The sequence below is a fragment of the Sapajus apella genome, unplaced genomic scaffold (assembly GCF_009761245.1).
Source record: "Sapajus apella isolate SASKATOON/1434 unplaced genomic scaffold, GSC_monkey_1.0 scaffold7, whole genome shotgun sequence".
Lineage (NCBI taxonomy): Eukaryota > Metazoa > Chordata > Mammalia > Primates > Cebidae > Sapajus > Sapajus apella.
Window position 1 is genome coordinate 324,228 of NW_022436947.1, and position 19,208 is coordinate 343,435.

The window sequence follows — 19,208 nt, forward strand, 5'->3', positions numbered from 1 at the left end:
GGAAATGAACAATCACGGCAGAATATGTGTGAGCAGATCTAGAAAATAATTAGTATTCCGGATAGGCATAGGACTGTCAAGATTCAGAAGTGCCCTGAGGACCAGTCATGGAGAGACTAGTCCCTGTTGGGGTATAGATGAACACAGAAAAAATAAGCAAGGTCAGATGACAGACAAAGTAGAAGCCAATAACAGACAAAATACCACTGTATCTTAACCCACTGAAGGTCTGGGTAGGTAGTCAGATTATGAGATAGATGGGTCGGTAAACAAAACAAACAAACAAAGAAAGACAAGCACACAGCCAGATCTTCACAGCAAAGGAGATGTGCTGCCCCAATTCACAGATTCCCCTAGAAAGAGTAAATCCCTGGGAGAAAATCACCTAGGGTTTATGGGAGAAAAAACTGAGTGAGCTGGATGAAATAAACATGTAAAGAACACTGAAAAGAAAGCAAGTCCTATAAATCAGATAGATGCCTAATCTAGAAATTTCAGAGATTCTAGATAAACAGGAAGAAAGAAAGTAGAAGGTGCTCTAAAGGAGTTCTGAAGCAGCTTCAAGCATCATCTTAAGAGTATGAGCAGAGCCAGGGTCTAGAAAGGAGTCCATGTAATTAGCCAGGTATGACAAATAGGGAAAAGGGAAAGGTTCTAACTCCCCATGAACTCCTCTCCATGCCTTATTTGGTTCTGTGTTGGTAGGGTCTTAAAGAGTCTAGTTGAAAAAACAAAAAGAAAAAGCTAGAAAGAATTCCATAAACCTCCCCAGTAACTACTCTAAAGTCAAGTATCAGGCATTACAGGTGTCTGTTTATATGGGAAAAACTGCCCTTCAAAAATGACGGAATGGTGCCAACTATGATGCCACCTGGACACAGCATTAAGTGAAAAACCAACAGACCATGAGAAGGAAAATCTAAATTCTAGTTACATCTCCAGCACGACTAGTCATAATCAAAGGATTCTTTTTTTCCCTAACCTGTCAAATGAAGATACAAATCTCACCTTGACTTCCTCACCGAGTAGGAGATTCAAGTGAAATGTGAACACAGATTGAACAATGTAAAAAGCTAAAGATAAGGCATTATTATTGTTTCCAAGGACTTTTTTTTTTTTTTTTTTTTTTATCTTTGGAGAATCTTCAGACATATGTTTAATGGGCTTTGGGTTGTTCTTTAAATAAGAAAAATGTGGTATCAGGCTTTATCTATAATGCTTGTAGTACAAGGCTCTGTCTATAATCTTTTTCCCCATATTCTGAAATTAATTTTCAGAAATAAAGGAAAAAATAGAAAATGTATCCAACTTAGCTGGGTTCCTCAGAAACCAGAGCAGAGACTGAGTACCACGTTTTCTAAGAACTGATTTTTAAAGTTTTCTGCTTCCTGGGTCGTGTCATCAATATACAAAGCCTGTGGTAAATTTGACACTGGTTTCATCAACTCACAAAGTCAGTATATTTCAAAGAAAAACATAAAGGAGATAAGAGACATTTAAATATAAGCACAGCAAGAATTTCCAGTTAAATCTCAGATACTCTGGGATGCATTACTTCTAACACATATATAAGAAAGAATAAATCACTCAGTTGTTAAGAGATGTATCCTGCTGCACCTCCTTTGGTGATAACAGTATTTTAAATAATATCTTCATAGATACCAATCTGTATAGTACCCTTCCTAGGCTGAAATTTCAGCATAGCCATCCTATTTTGTGAAAACAAGTTAGCTTTATTATATGCTAAAAGATCAAGTGCAATTTAAATCACTTTCATTACGACCAATGACTTCGTGGTGAAGAGTCCAGACATCAGTGCATGAAGAAGAAAGGAAAATAAAATCCATGGGGCCCCAAAACAATCACAACAGTAACATCAAAGATCACTGATCACAGATCATCATAACAATACAGTAATGATAAAAAAAAGTTTGAGATATTGTGAGGATTACCAAAATGTGGCACAGAGTCAAGAAGTGAGCACATGTTGTTGGAAAAATGACACTGGTAGACTTGCTTGGGGCATGGTTGCCACAAATGTTCAAAAAGCACAATATCTGTGAAATGCAATAAATCGAAGTATAATAAAATGAGGTACGTCTGTATAACAAAGAGGTTAAAGATAAGGTCTAAAACCCATCAGTCAAAAAGTAGTTAAAATTAGCCAGTTGTGGTGGTGGCTGTCTGTAATTTCAGCTACTTGGGAGGCTGAGGCAGGAGAATTGCTTAAACCCGGGAGACAGAGGCTGCAGTGAGCTGAGATCGTGCCACTGCACTCCAGCCTGGGTGACAGACAGTGACCCCTTCTCAAAAAAAGAAAAGAAAAAAAATAGGTATACTTTACTGAACTGTACACTTAAAAAATGACTACACTGGTAAATACTGTTTTTAGCCACATTTTTAACATAGGAGCAAAAGCATATTAATTAGCGATAACTAGAATTAACGGGTAAAATTATTTTCTCTGGGGAGTAATACTTGGGGTAGGAATGGAGGAGCAACTATTTATTTTCATTATAACCTCATTTGAACTGCTACATTTGATTTTCTTTAACATGTAAGTGTGAATTACTTTCACAATTTTTTCAATATGTAAAGAAAAGATTTACCTTGATCTGCAAGACATCAAGTGGAACGGTCTCTCCTTTCACAATGGCAAGCGTGGCATCAGTAATATGTCTAAAAGAGAGAAAGAAATGATCACACTGTGAAAAACAGGCAACACCCCCCGCAATACTGCCACACGCACTCAAAGCACACACTCAAACACAGTCTCTCTCTCTCTCTTTCCTGCTCAAAGTACTAGTAGCTGATCAGAGCAGAACAAAGTAGTATAAAGAATTACTGACACAAATACAGTGAAAGGCTCTGACAGGGACTCAAAGAGAAAGCTTTGGCTAGAAGAAGTTCACACAAGGCACTGATCATTTATTCATTTAACATTTACTGAGTCTCTGTGTTGTACCTGACTCCTATTTACCATTGGAAAATATGATACTTAAATAATAATAACATTTTTTATTCATTGTAAGAAATTCAGGCATTTGCAAAAACAATATTCTTGCTCTAGAGCCAGAAGGGTAACTAAAGGGTGAGGTTTACTGTAGTTATCTTAGCAAAATATAATCCAGAATCTGAGACATATTTCTCTTATTTTCCAGGACTGCTAGGATGCACTTCGTTTTAATTGCTGAATCTTTTTAACACAGACTGTTCTTATCTCTACATTCTGATAGTCATTTGGAAGTCTATAGCTTAAAAAATATATTCATCAAAAGGCATGTACTATTGACATCTATGTAGCACATGTGAAACTATGCCAGGCTTGGAAGCAGTTCTAGAGTTTGTAATTTATTAGATCCAAGGTTAGACACACATAAATATACAACACATAGTCCATAAAAGAAATTTTAAATCAGCAAGTGGCTACACAGTAAGACATGCTGTCTCTTGGAGCAGAGAAAATGAGTACACCCACACCACACGCTTCCTTGCCCAGTGTGCCCACCCCTCCTGGGAATAGTCTGCAGTCTCTGTGCATGGCTGGCTAGTCTCTTCCTTCAGATCTGAGCTGAACTATCACCACCTCAGAGACCTATCCCAGCCAGCCTAGAGGTATGTCCTTCCCTAAGCTCCATCACTGAACTGCATTCATAACTCTCCACAGTAGATAGATCGCAATTCATGATACTTATTTCTTTATTTACTTTACCATCTGTCTCCTCTGGAGATCGAAAGTTCTACAAGGTTAGTGATGATTTACACCCATTTATTGACCAATATAAAACCTACACCTAGCACAGTGCATGGCACATAATAGGCATTTAATATTCACTGAATGCATTATTTTATTCTATAAAATTTCCAGCATATAAAAAAAGTATAGATGATTATACCATGAACCCATGCATTCCTCATCCAGCCCTCAGCAATTACCAACTCATGGCAAATCCTGTTTCCTTCTATATCCCCCACTCATTGCCCCTACCCTGTATCAATTAAAGTAACCCTAGATATCTTCACACTTCATCCATAAATTATTCATTATGTATTCCAAAAGACGAAAACTTTTTAAAAAAAAGTGAAATATCATTTTCATACCTAAAATATTAAACAATTCGTTTATATCAAAATATACTTACTCAATGTTCAAATTTCCCCATTAACTCATATGTATTTTAGTTTCTTTGTTCAAATCAGGATCCAAATAAGATGTATTAATTGCAACTGGCTTATAGGTTTCAGGTCTCTTCCAATTTATAGACTCCCTTTCCTCTTCTCTTCCATACTTGAGGAAACAGGTTGTTTATATTACTGAGTTTCTAAGGTTTGGATTTTACTGATTGTATCCCTGTGGTATTAACATGCACCTCCATTCCTTGTACTTTCTGAAAATCTTATCTAGAATAGAAAATCTGTAATGTATTTAGCCTTAAGCTTTTGGCAAAAATACTCCACATGGTGGTATGTACTTCCACCACAAGGTACTTGATATTCTGCTTCTCTCTCCTTTTGTGATGGTGGAAATGATCAATAATCACTGTCTACATGGATTAATTAATAGACTTGCAAACTGGTAATTTAAAAATTCTATTATTCCTTCCAGTTTATTATCTGGTCTGCAAAGAGAAACTTTCTTTCATTCATAATTTGGATACCCTGAAATATAGGTCATATAAGAAAGTCAGAATACTTGATTTTTAAACTTTTTAAAAATCAGTTTTCAAAATAACACATTGATTTCCTAGTATCCTCCAAAAGTGACCAGTTTTTCACTTTTATTTACCTAGTATCACTATGACCTCCTTCAGTGATTTAAAAATATTTGATATATCTTAATACATTACAGTTATTTGCCTTATTGATATTCAAATTGTCCCAAATCAATGCATTTTAATGGTGGGATACAAGGGTCAATATACAGTTAGAACGAACAATGAGAAAGAATAACCACAGAAGGTCCATATCAATGTTACTCAAACTGAGGAGAAACTAACAGCCCTTCCTTAATGCTTACTTAAGCAAGCAGAATTATCTAAGTTTGAAATAACTTCCGTAATTTTTTTAAACCTTTTTTTAAGACTTCGTTTTCTTAGAGCAGTCTTAGGTTCATAGCAAAATTGAGGAAGGTACAGAGATTTCCTATTTACCCCTACCCCACATATGCACAGCCTTCTCCAGTATCAACATCCCCACCAGCATGGTATATTTGTTAAAACTGATGAACCTACATTCACACATCATTATCACCCAAAGTCCACAGTTTGCAACACAGGAACAGAAAACCAAACACCGCATGTTCTCACTCGTAAGTGGAGCTGAACAACGAGAACACGCGGACACAGGGTGGGGAACAGGGCCTGTTTGCGGGGTGAGTCAGGGGGATGGAGAGTATCAGGACAAATAGCTAATGCATGTAGGGCTTAATACCCAGGTGATGGGTTGATAGGTGCAGCAAACCACCATGGCACAGGTTTACCTATGTAACAAACCTGTGTGTTCTGCAAATGTATCCCAGAACTTAAATTTTAAAAGTCCATAGTTTGCACTAGGGTTCACTATTAGTGTTGTACAATGTGTAGGTCCGGATAAATGTATAATCATATGTACACACCATTAAGAGTATCACACAGAGCATTTCCACTGCCTTAAAAATCCTCTGTGCTCCAGCTTTTCATACCTTAACCTTAACCCCTGGCAACCACGAATCTTTTTATTTTCTCTATAGTTTTGCCTTTTCCAAATGTCATACTGTTAAAATCATCCAGTTTATAGCTTTTCAGACTGACTTATTTCACTTAATAACATGCATTTGAGGTATTCTCATATGATTTCATGGCTTGATACCTCAATTCTTTTTATTGTTGGATATATTCCATTGTCTGAATGTACCACACTTTATCGATCCATTCAACTACGGATTAGTTTTTCTTGTGTGAGTTTTGGCAAATTGTGTCTTTCAAGGAATTGGTCCATTTCATCTAGGTTATCAGATTTGTGGGTATGAAGTTGTTCACACTATTCCTTTACTATCTTTTTAGTGTCCATAGTATTGAAAGTGATAGCGTCTGTAGTGATGTCCTCTCTTTCATTTTTAGTATTAATAATTTGTAGCCTTTTTTCTTAGCCTGACTAGAAGCTTATTGATTATATTGATCTTTTCAAAGAACCAGCTTTTGGTCTGATTTCTTTTATTGATTTCCTGTTTTCAATTTCATTGATTTCTGCTCTAATTTGTATTATACTCAGTCCTACACATCCGTAAGTTCTGCATTCATGGATTCAACCCACTGGATTAAAATTATTTTTTTAGACATTGTATTGTAGACTAGACTTTGTTGTGTCATTATTCCCTAAACAATACAGTACAACAATTATTTACATCATATTAGGTATTATAAGCAATTTAGAGGTGATTGAAGTGTATGGGAAGATGTGCATAGGTCACAGACAAATGTTACTTCATTTTATATTGGAAACTTGAGCATCTGTGGATTTTGGTCTCTGTGGAAGGTCCTGGGACCATACCCTTTTTCTCTTTGCTTTTTGCTTTTCAAACTTTCTATTGAGGTATCATTCAGCTCAAAGATCCTTTCCTCAGCTATGTCCAGTCTACTAGTAAGCCTATCAAAGGCATTCTACATTTCTGTTAGTATCTTTGGTTCTTTCTCAGGACTTCCATTTCTCTGCTTACAGTGCCCATCTGTTCTTGCATGATGTCTACTTTATCCATTAGACTCCTTAGTATATTAATCATCATTTTAATTCCCAGTCAGCTAATTCAAACATCCTTATCACATCCACCTCTGAGGCTTGCTATGTCTTTGGGTCATATTTTTTGCCTTTTAGTATGCCTTGTAACTGGTAGTCTGAAATGACATACTAGGTAAAAAGAACTGCTGTAAATAGGCCTTTAGTAATGTAGGGGTAATGTGTGAAGGGAGGGGAAGCAATGATTAGGTCTTAGGCTTTAATGAGCCTACGTCTCTGGACTTTGAACTTCACAAGCATTTCTCAGTTTTTTTTCTGTTCCCTTAGGTGGGACAGAATGGCTAGAGTAGGCTGGAATTGGCTTTTTCCTTTCTCCCACATGAAAGGCTAGAGCTGACTAGAATTAAGTATTCCCTTCCCCAGGCAGTTGGCCCTTGAGAATACTCCAACAGGTTAGGATCTGGTTAACTTGTTTCTCCTGAGGACAGGCCTTGTTAAGAAGAACAGAATACTGTTGGCATATTTCAAAATGGTTCCTTTCCCCTACCAGCGCCAAAAGCATAAGGCAATTTTTCTCTGATATTGTGAGCTCCTGGAGGTATATCTCATGATACTGTGGGGGGCTCCTTATGACTGTATCCCTCTCAGAGCGGGACTCCTCTCAGAGCTAATCACACTGAGCTTCAGCAATTTACCAATTACAGCTCAGGTTTTCCTACCCTGGCACTGGTTTCCAGTATGTGTCTCCTTAAGTCAAAACCCCCTGTAATCTGGGTGCTCTATAGCCCTTCCCATCAGTGTCGTCAGGACTAAATGTAAACACAGGAATCAAATCCACCTAAACCAGTGTTTCTAACAAAGGTCGGTACAACTTAAGATACTTAAAAATCCCAAGATATATACATTGACTCAAATGCTTGGATTAAACTCTCAGTTCCCTAATAAACAAGTTGAAACTATTATACTTTCTCATGTTTCTCTATCACCTCATTTGACACCATTTTTTCTCTCCAATATAGATGCTACTTGGGAAGGAGGTAGCAGTGTAGAATATGAGTTTTAGTTTAGGGGAAAGTAAGTAGCATGCTCACAAGTTTAAGGTCATTTGATATGAATATATAAAGTCTGAAAAAAGCTATCAGAATGGATCCTAAAGCACTGTACTTACTCTGAACAGTATTTAACACATTGAGAGATTTAGTAAATGCCTTTGAAAGGCTGACCTTAAAAAAACAAATTAAAAAAACTGTTATAACTCAGAAAGTCTTTTTACATCATATTTTTTTTCCTAAATTGCTTGGCAGAAGACAGCTAAAATTGCAACCTGTAATTCATCATTCTCCTGCCAATAACTAAAAGTTCTAAATAAAGCAGCACTGTAGCATGGAACAGCACTTTTAGGATTATTTACTTGCAACATTCCAAATTCAAAATTCTTTTTTCCTGTGTAGTAACTATGGTACAACAAATCTTGACAGCAGTGCAAAAAGCAAAGCCCCGTTCTTTTTAAATAGCCTTAGGCATCTCCCATGTTATGAGGCCTACAGAATTCCGAACTCAGGACAGACTTACTTGATTACCTAAGAGCCCTGGGGTATGCTTATAAATTAAGTTTTATAAATTTTTAAATTATAAATAGCAGTAGCAACAACAGTAGTTTAACTACAAGGGAAAATCAGTTCCCCCCAAACTGAAGACTCTCAGACCCCGGAGGTTGCCACACTCTGTGTAAGTGAGCTTTTGGACAGGCAAGGGATTCTCCAAGGATAACGGTCTACCCCTGGGTCAATGACATATGCTATCTGAAATACCGGCTAAAGCAATTCAAAAAATCTACACTGACACAAGGGGAAAACAAGCTCTCTAATGTAACCAACAACTGAACCAGAGGATTCATTTTGGAGAAGTAAAAATGGGAGCAATTAACTGTCATTATCTACTGCCCTCCAGAAATTCTAAACTGGGGATAAAAAGTATGGCCAACTGACATGGCCTCTCCTATAATTGGGCCTCAGGATGGCTAATGAATAGCTGAATAGTCCCCATTATATTAAGGTTTGAAGCATGAAAGAAGTTTGAATGAAGGTCTGATATATATCTATGTGTATGCCTAGTCTTTTGAAAAATGGACCATGGTGCTTATTAAAAATATATATAGAACTGTTAAAAGATATACAGTTGACTCTTGAAATTACAATAGCAAAAATAAATTCACAAAAGCCAGCCTAATGAAAGAATTCCAAAGCAGAAAAAAAAATCTAAACCCAAACAAAAAAATCACTTGAGTATTATTGTTAATTCTAGAAGATCATAATCAGAAAAATCATGAGAAAATTTTCATTAAATCATGCAACAAATATTTATTTATTGACTTTCTCCAATGTGTCCCAAAGCTTACACTAACCATCAGACAGCTGATCTCTCAGCTATCTCTCCACTTATTTGGGTCTTCTTGACAGCTATTTGCTTAAAACGATGTTACTAATCACTATCAGAGCTCAAATTCAAGATTCCTATCTTCTTGAAAGAGCAAAGCTTTGTTTACATAATGCTTTCAAGAAAAAAGAATAATAATAACAATTTACTTGACTCCAAAAAACACTGTTAGATTCACTGCAATTTAATTTAGATGTCAGGGCTATACTGCTTTCCCTGTCTACTTTGTCTACACTGCCTACCACCTTAGGTATTCCCAAAAGGATGTGGCTATATTTACCTGTTTTAGCTATTTTTAATATCAAGATGATGAAGCCAAAGCTATTGGTTCAATCTTCACAAGGGACTTGCTATTTGTCATTGTGTATACTTAAAGCAAACAAATGATCAGTGCAATCTGTCTTCATTAAACAATCTTAGGATGTACAAGCACAGAAACAGTTTGGGTCAGAGATATTATCTTCACAACTGACAAAAGAATATCAAGTATTCACCTCCCTACCTGACCCGGAGACTTATTCTAAGAGTCCCACAACCCAGTCGGAAAACTTCCCAGTGAACTGAAAGGTTGAACTCTGATCTAGGTCCTTCTCTTACTTATCTGAAGTTTCAGGCTATCAAAACTCAAAACGGTTACAGCATACACATAAATTTTTCATTCCCAGGCTTGCTCACCCACAAATGCTAATTCCCCACATTGACAACCTACTGGACTTTGTTTCCACTTTTGGCAAAGAGGGTATGACTCAAACTGCTGGTCTCTCCCAGTGGGATAAATCCAATGGGAATCTTACTGAAGGTAGCCTGCGGGGTGAGGGGGGAAGAAGAGGAAAGTTTTATTGTTATGATCAGAAAATCAGGCTTAATGGAGAAGCACAGGTGTATCCACTATGACAAATAATTGACCCTGTATCTGCCTCCCCATCTCCTTTCCCACATCCCTAGACCAGCAATCAAATACAGCTAGGTGGGCAATTTCTAACAAAGCAGTCAATGAAAACAAAATGACTCGGAATTTGGAAGAAATATTTATGTACTCATTAATGACATCTGTTTGAAAGAAATTTGGTTAAGATAATGACGGTTTTGAACATATCGGATTAATGCACTAGTACAACAGAGATAGTATTATGTTGTCACACTATTTGATAAAGTTGAAGATAAAATTCAACTAAAAATGTCTACCATTTATACAGAGATCAACGACAGGTGAAGGTGCTTTATAAACTATTTTAAGTACAAATAAGGCAAAGAGAATAAACAAGTTCAAGTAATGGATGGTACTGACATACCAGTTAACTTAATTAAATGTCACACATACAATAGATATTATAAGGTTCAAAACAATTCTGAGCACAATCTACTATTACCAAAGAGCCTGAGAAGGATCTTCTAATTATTGTACAAAAGTACGTAAAATAATGGTACAAAAACACTCATGTGCCCACAACCTAAATTTAATAAATGTTAGCATTTGCCTTTTTCTTTGTATGTTTTAAGAAATAAAATGATAGAGATAAAATGAAAGTCCCTCCTAAACCTATTCTCCTCTCTCCCTTCCCAGAGGAGACCATTATCCTGAGGCTGGTGTGATTCCTTTCCATCCACATTATTATTCTTTTGCTACATATCTAGGCATCAATTAACAATACATAGTATTGTTTTCTAAATTTTAAAACTTCATTGAAATGCATAACATACCTGGGCAACCTGCTGTTTTTATTCAATACTTTTGGGATTTAACCATATAGATATTTATACACCTAGTTCATTCATTTTAACTGTTAGATGACTCCCACTATATGAACATAGCACAATTTATTTATTAAAAAGTTCTTTGAAAAAAAGATTCCATAATAAAATTTTAAATAACCATCGTCCAGTTATTGGATGCCATCAATTACCAAACCAGAAAAGTCCCCATATGTTAATATACGGGTTCTATGACATGGGTAGCAGTACTTTCCTTTCTAAAATTCAAGAAAGCACAACTTGTACCCATTTTAAAACATAGAAAAAAAAGTAAAAGAAGAGCAATAAAAAAGAACAGAAAAATAAAAGTTAAAACGCAATTACTCTTTCTTTAAAGCTCACCTCATCTGTTCGTCGAAGAACTCCAGTAACAACCTACAAATATAATAAAACATTATTATAAACCATATGTATTTCCTTTATAATAAAAGAACTGGATTTAATTTTCATAGACCATAAACTTATTCCTGTTTTCTTCTTAGAAACTCTCTTAAAAGATGCATTGCATCTTCAAACATATTCTCCAGTACAATCAGAACTAAATTAGATTGTATTTTTGACCTAGATCAACAAAACAATAAAGGCTAAGATAAAATAATTATTTAAAACTCCAAGTTGTATTAGTAAAAATATGTTTTAAGTTCTATAAAATGGGTATAAATGTGATATATACATCAATTATACAAAAAACCCTAGTTTACTACTGTGAAGTTCACATATGGGAAAAAAGCACTTTGCTACACTCAGAGAGAGTGCACTCAATCGTTCTTATTGACAAATATGAAGGATAGTATTCTTGTAAAAACTGTGAAAAATATCTAAAGAAAAAAAATTCTCCTAATTCCATCATAACCAATTATTAATCACTTGTTTATTTTTGCCATATTTCCCTCCAATCCTTTTTCTAATCAGTGCATGTTTTTATTTTTAAATTTATTTATTTTACTTTAGGTGCATACTATATCTGGCACTTCTCCCCATGTTATCCCTCCTAACCCTCCCCTCCCTCCTCACCCACACTGTCTCTCTCCTACCCTCCCAACTGCCCCCAGTGTGTGATGCTCCTCTCCCTGAGTCCATGTGTTCTCGCTGTTCAATACCCACCTATGAGTGAGAACATGCGGTGTTTGGTTTTCCGTTCTTGTGTCAATGTGCTGAGAATGATGGTTTCCAGATTCATCCAGTGCATATTTTTATATGAATGTAATTATACCAAATAGACAATTTCTTTAAAAACATTTTGTACAGTAAACCTGACCCAGGTCTTCTCCCTTCATCTTCTCCTGCCTCACTGAATTTCTGGAATAAATGGGGCTCTTGAGAGGTCTACTTCATTCTTTGTAGCCATGCTATCAATATTTTTCACACTTCATTAAAAAGCCATAAAAACAATTACAAGGTCATTAGCACAGCCTTTTAAAAAGAAGCTTAGTAAGGCTCACGTAATTACTAAGTCAAACATAGGACAGTGCTCTGTCTGCTGTTAGCTTCTGATCCTTGAACACTGGTAAAACAGACAAATGGGGACAACAGGTAATCAGAAATGAGGTATGAATGTGAATTATAGTATACAGGATTGAATAATTGATCAGTGAGTGGGATCACCTGCACTGGGCTCTTTAGGGACTTCCAATGTATAATGAATATACCAGTCTGCTGCATGAAAAAGAAGAGTACTTGCAGGGTACATACTTATTGTCCTTAATGGACCAAAGTAAGCATTAGGGTATTTTTATTAATAAATTTTATTATTTAAAAGTAGTCCTAGGTTCGCAGCAAAATTGAGAGGAATACAGAGATTTCCCATGTTCCTCTGGCCCCAACATGTGAACCTTGCCCCCATTATCAACATCCTTAACCAGAGTGGCACATTTGTTACAACTGATGGATCTACATTGACACATTATTATCATCACCTAAAGTCCATAGTTTCCATTAGGGTTCACTCTTGGTGTTGTACATTCTATGGGTTTCCACCAATGTATAACACCATGTATTCACCCCTACAGTATCTTAATGAATAGTTTCACTGCCCTACCAATCCTCTGTGCTCTGCCTATTCATCCCTTTCTTCAGTGTCTGGTAACCACTGACGTTTTCACTGCCTCCATAGTTTTGCCTTCTCCAGATATCAAATAGCTGGAATCACACAGTACGTAGTCTTTTCAGAGTATCCTCTTTCACTCAGTAACATACATTTAGGTTTCCTTCATGTCTTTTCATGGCTTGATAGCTCACTTCTTTTTAGTGCTGAATAATATCTATTGTCTGAATGTACCTCATTTTACTTATTCATTCACATTCTAAAGGACATCTTGGTTGCTTCCAAGTTTTGGCCATTATGAATAAAGCTGCTACATGTGCAACTGTGTGGACACAGGATTTCAACTCCTTTTGTAAATACCAAGGAGCATGACTGCTGGACCATATGTTAAGAGTATGTTCAGTTTTGTAAGAAACCACCCAACTGTTCTAAAGTGGCTGTACCAAAGTGGCATTCCTACCAACAATCAGAGTTCCTGTTGCTCCACATCCTTGCCAGCATTTGATGTTGTCAGTGTTCTGAAATTCTGGCCACTCTAACAGGTGCATAGTGGTATCTCATTAAAAACATGTAATATTAAAACAAACACAGATGCATACATCTTAACATACATCTGAACATATATACCTCTTCCTATAAATATAGTATAATATTATATATAATGGAAAGGACATGAAAATGGATAGGTGAATCTGTATTTATTTATTTATAAGAAACATACCTGAGACTCTGAAAAAAAAAAAAAAAAAAAAAAAAAAGAAAGAAAGAAACGAAACGTACCTGATGGTTGAAACTATGATTTCATTACAAACAGGGCTACTTCATAAGAGTCTTCAAAATATAAGATTATCCCACTCACCACCATTTTATCTCCTATGATGTTCAATGTTATCAAACTTAAATATGACAATACAAAAATTATTTTATGTGCTCGGTAGACGTTTATAAAAAGCAATGAAATGGAAGTGCATTTCATTGAGAAAATGCACTTCCATAGAGAAAAATTTAGCTATACTAGCTTCAGAGAGCAACAATCCTAAAATGATGAATTAAAATAAATAATTTATTTAAATTACAATTACTTTATACCATTACTCTAGAATTTAATTTCCATTTTTCTCACCTTCAAAATAGCTTCAAAGAGAAAAACAGTCATACCTCCTGCAGTGTCCCATCTCCTCCTGCAACAATGATCACATCTGTGTTTTCCATAAGTTCCAGGAGTTTCTTGGCTTGTCCCTCATAATCTGTCTGAAATACCAAGGAAGCCTTTGGTAAGTTTATCAGCCTAATGTCACAAGGTTAAAGGTTTAAAAATGTGGGATATCTTTAAAGTTTTACATTGACTCTTAGTAAATTTCACATAATTGACAGACATAAAAAAAAAGCTATCAAAGCAATTATGTACACTTGTTACAGTTTTACACTTTTAGAGCCAGAGGGACCTCAGAAACTATCTAGTCAGCTCCTTACTTTAAAAATAAATTCAAACCCAATAATTTGTCTGTTACACAGCTAGCTAGTCAAAGGCCTCATTTCCAGTCCAGTGCAGATTCTATTACATCGTTTACAGGAAGTCAAGTGTACATGCAAATAGGGAGAAGCAGATGTAATGACAAGAGCACAGATGTCAGAGCCCAAGAGACCTGGATTAAATCTCAACTCTGCTACTTTTTAGCTGAGTGACCTTAAACTCTATGGATCTTAATTTCCTCATCACTGAAATTATGTGTGTTGAGGGAGGGAATAATGATAGCTTCTCTGTAAAACAGCTGTAAAGCAGCTGGTAAGGTAACTGACTGTTCATAACTGGTATTGCACTAAATACAAGGAGGTTATTATTGTTTTGTTATGACTATACATAAAGAAATACAGGTATGATTCGAAGCAGTCACAAAACAATGCCTAAGCCTTACCATTTTTATTGACATCATTTGATCTCAGAAACATACAGATTAAATGAACCACTTAAGCCACCAATAATATGTAAAACCAAACACTAAATTTCAATAGACATAATGCAACTAATACTAAAATAGAAAACACTCCCTCCAATTGATATCACACTAGATATACTAATGGACAAAAATTAAATGTCTGGATTTCAGATGGGGTGAAGCCCTGCGGCATAGTAAAAAATGTATATCTGGGCTGGGTGCGTTGGCCCACGCCTGTAATCCCAGCACTTTGGGAGGCCAAGGTAAGCGGATCAAGAGGTTAAGAGTTCGAGACCAGCCTGGCCAACATGGTGAAACCCCATCTCTACTAAAAATAAAAAAATTAGCCAGGCTTGGTGGTGCATGCCTGTAATCCCAGCTACTCAGGAGGCTAAAGCCCGGGAATCACTTGAACTTAGGAGGTGGAGGTTGCAGTGACCTCAGATCAGACCACTGTACTCCAGCCTGGGGGACAAAGCAAGACTCTGTCTCAGGAAAAAAAATAGACAGACAGACAGACAGACAGACAGACAGAGTCTTTGTCCTTGGTTCCTGGCACAGAACTAAAATCCCTGGAATTTCCTGAGTGATAAAAATGTCTTTCATTATTCAAGGCAAGCCCCTCTCAATCTTAACAGAGTTTGTGCTGATAGGTGACTGGTGGGCCCCTGGATAGCTTCAAGATGGGAGCTAGTCATCAGAAGGGCCAGCAAGGTGATTAGAGGGTTGGAACTTTTAGCCCTACCCTTAACCTCCAGGGAAGAGCGAGGGGCCAGAGATTGAGATTACTCACCAATGGCCAATAATTTATTCAATCTTGCCTGCTTAATGGAACCTTCCTAAGCAAGGGAGTGTGGGGAGCTTCCAGGCTGGAAGCAAACACCTCAACACTGAAGTGTTGAAAGGAGGCACACCTACAGAGGAAGGGCACGGAAGCTCTGTGCCAATCCCTCTGCTCCCATACTTTGTCCTATGTATCTTTCCATTTGCTATTCCTGAGTAGTATCCTTTACAATATACTGGTAAACATAAGTGCTTTCCTGAGTTTGAGTTATTGAACCTGAGGAGGGAGTTGGGGAACCTTTGATTTGTAGCTGGCAGGTCAGAAGAACTGGTGACCATTTCCCTGGCATATGAGACTGGTGCCTGAAGTGTAGACAGTCTTGTGAAACTGAGCCCTTAACCCATGGAGTCTGCATTAACTCCACGTGTTGGAGTTGAGTTGAGCTGAGTTGAACTGAATTGACCAGAATTGAATTGCTGGACATCCAGCTACTGCGAGAAAAGACTCCAGCACCTGAGCCAGTAAGTCCTAAATGACATTAATTTGCAGTTAACACAGAGGAAAAGAGGAAGCCTCCCTAAAATACTACCATCTAATTTTATGACGAATAGTTCCACTTTTATTCTAAAATTATTGGGCTTTATAGTTATATATTCACAAATATTTGACTTTAAAAAAAATGTATGTAGGTCAATCTGATTAAAAGGATGGTTTGTGAACACCCAGAAATAGGTGGTCATTAGGAATCAGGCTGCGTTCTCACTAAGGCCAAGTGATTTCATACTGTCCTCATTTCCTTCTTTGACAGATCAGCTACATCAGTAGATCTTGGAAATTAGACAGGCATATTACATTTGGTTTTTAGCAAGACTCCTGGCAAGTCACTTGATGATCTCCCTGTGGACAGGTGAAGAAATGTGGAAACAACATGGTAGAATACAAGTAAGTGGAAGAGCTACCAATTCAATATCTGTGTCCAAAATGTGATGCTCATTGGAATGATGTCAGATTGCTGGAAGATTCCTAAGACATTTCATTAAGGCTCCCCCTTCAGCTGTTTCTTAGGCAATACTTTATCAACAATGGAAGTGAAAGGTAATTTACTAGATATACAAATGATACAAAGCTGACATTTGCCCTTCCTTACTTCTCTAATCTCATCCTCTCTTACTCTCACCCTTTGCTTATTTCACTCCAATCACGCTGGCCTCTTTATCATGCTTTAAATACGTCAAGTACACACATGCCTCGGGGCCTTTGGACATGCAGTATCACAGCTCGTGATACTGTGATACTCCTTCCTCAAGCATCTCCATGACTAATTCATTTCCTTTGGGTGTCTGTTTGAAGTCCATCTTGTCAGACTTGCCTTCCTTGACATCTGCACTAAAATAACACCCCTATTAGTCTTTGTCTCTTTACCTTGCTTAATCTTTCTTCTTAGCACTCATCACCATCTCACAAATTATATGTTTATTTGTATATTTGTTTCTCACCTGCATTCTTGCTTTCCAGCCTTGAAATGTACATCTTTAAGGACAGATGGGGAGTTTATTTTGTTCAGACTATATCCCCAGTACCTAGAACAAGGCTTAGCTCATAGTAGGAACTAAAAAATATTCGCAAAAACAAATTAATAAATGTAAATAGGTACATGAATAAAAGAATCAAAGTTTTAAAAGATCTTGACAGATCTGACAGACCATAATTTAAAATATTAATAGAGATCATATTAATATATTTGAGGCTCCGATCTTAGGAAAAAAAATCCCAAATGCACCAAAAAAGCAAGGATAAAAATGTGACCTAACAATTACCCACCTCCCAGAAAAAGAATCCAGACACTAACATTACACCTTTTACAAAAACTAACTCAAAATGGATCACGGGCCTAAAGGTACAATGGAAAACTATAAAATGTCTAGAAGATAACATAGGAGAGACTTTTTAAGTGATCTTGGGTTTGGTGATTGAGTTTTTAGATACATCACCAAAAGCATGATCCATGAAAGAAAAAAAAAATTGATAAAATGAAATTCAGTAAAATTTAAAACTTCTGCTATATAAAAAAACACTATTATAAGAATCAAAAGACAAGCCACAGCCTGAGAGAGAATATATGCAAAATGCATAGCAAACAACTTGCATCTAAAATATACAAACAACTCTTAGAACTCAACAAAAAAAAAAACCAGCCCAACTAAAAGGGCAAAGATCTGAACAGACACCTCATCAAAGATCTACAGATGGATAATAAGCATATGGAAATATACTCAACATTACATGTCATTAGAGAATTGCAAATTAAAACAATGAGATATCATTATACATTTATTTCAATGGCTAAAATCCAAAACACTAACAATGACAAAGACTGACGAGGATATTGAACAAAACAGGAACTCTAGTTCACTCGTGGTAATAATACAAAATGGTACAGCCACTCTCTGTAGCAGTTTCTTACAAAACCATAGTCTTACCATATTAGCCAGCAATAGCACTCCTAGGTATTTACCCAAATGAGTGGAAACCTTATTTTGCCCACCCAAGAACCTGCACATTAATGTTTATAGCAACTTTATTCACAGCTGCTAAAACTGGAAGCAACCAAGATGTATTTCAGTAGGTGAATGGATAAACTGCAGTACATTCAGACAATAGACTATTATTCAGCAAAGAAATGAGCTAACAAGCCATGAAAACATGGAGAAATCTAAACTGCATATTGCTAAGTGAAATAAGCCAATCTGAAAAGGCTATCTACTGTATGATTCCAACGATGTGACATTTAAAAAATAGCAAAAGTATGGTGACAGTAAAAACATCAGCCCTGGAGAGAAGGATGAATAGGTAGAGCAGAAGAGCAGCGAGGATTTTCAGGGCAGTGAAATTTATCTGTCTGATAATATAATGGTGAACACAATGCATTATGCATTTGTCAAAACCCACAGAACTGTGCAACACAAAGAGCAAATGGAAATGAAAACTATGGACTTGAGTTAATAATAATGCATCAATAATGGTTCATTAATTGTAGGAAAGGTACCACACTAATATGAGATGTTAATAATATGGGAAATTGTGGGCAGGGGAGAGAAGGAATATAGGTACTCTGTGATTTCTGCTGCATTCTTCCTTCATCCTAAAACTGCTCTAAAAAATAAAGTCCACTTTTTAATAAAGTGGTCTGATGGTACACAGCAAACAAGATAATGAGTTCCATATGACTCAAAAGCATGATATATCGACAACAACAAAAGAGTCTGAGCTTGAGCTGTTTGAAAGAATGGTGATCTTGCTTTACTCTTCCTTAGATAGCCCATACCTCATTTCTGGGCACTACTGGAGAATATTCCTGAGCAAAAAACTGCCAAGAATCTCAGCACCGCTGTTTCAGCCGGCACAGTGAGTCGCCGCAAGGGAAATCACACAGATCCCAGCACCTAAAACAGGCGGCTGAATACCTGGGAGAGAGTTGACCATTCAACTAAAAAAAAGAAAAAAAAAAAAAAAAAAAAAAACACAGACTCAGGGAGGGAGGTGA

General features: G+C 36.6%; 1 protein-coding gene across 2 annotated transcripts in view; it reads right to left on the reverse strand.

Moving 5' to 3' along the window:
- Window positions 1–19,208, reverse strand: part of AGK (acylglycerol kinase) — a 97,454-nt gene that overhangs the window by 25,206 nt on the left and 53,040 nt on the right. For both annotated transcript variants that reach the window (XM_032275628.1, XM_032275629.1), the window contains exons 6-9: window positions 14,102–14,194; window positions 11,242–11,274; window positions 9,857–9,951; window positions 2,610–2,679 (exon numbers count right to left, since the gene is read on the reverse strand). In XM_032275628.1, the coding sequence (XP_032131519.1) occupies window positions 2,610–2,679; window positions 9,857–9,951; window positions 11,242–11,274; window positions 14,102–14,194 (291 nt within the window). The remainder of the gene's footprint in view (window positions 1–2,609; window positions 2,680–9,856; window positions 9,952–11,241; window positions 11,275–14,101; window positions 14,195–19,208) is intronic.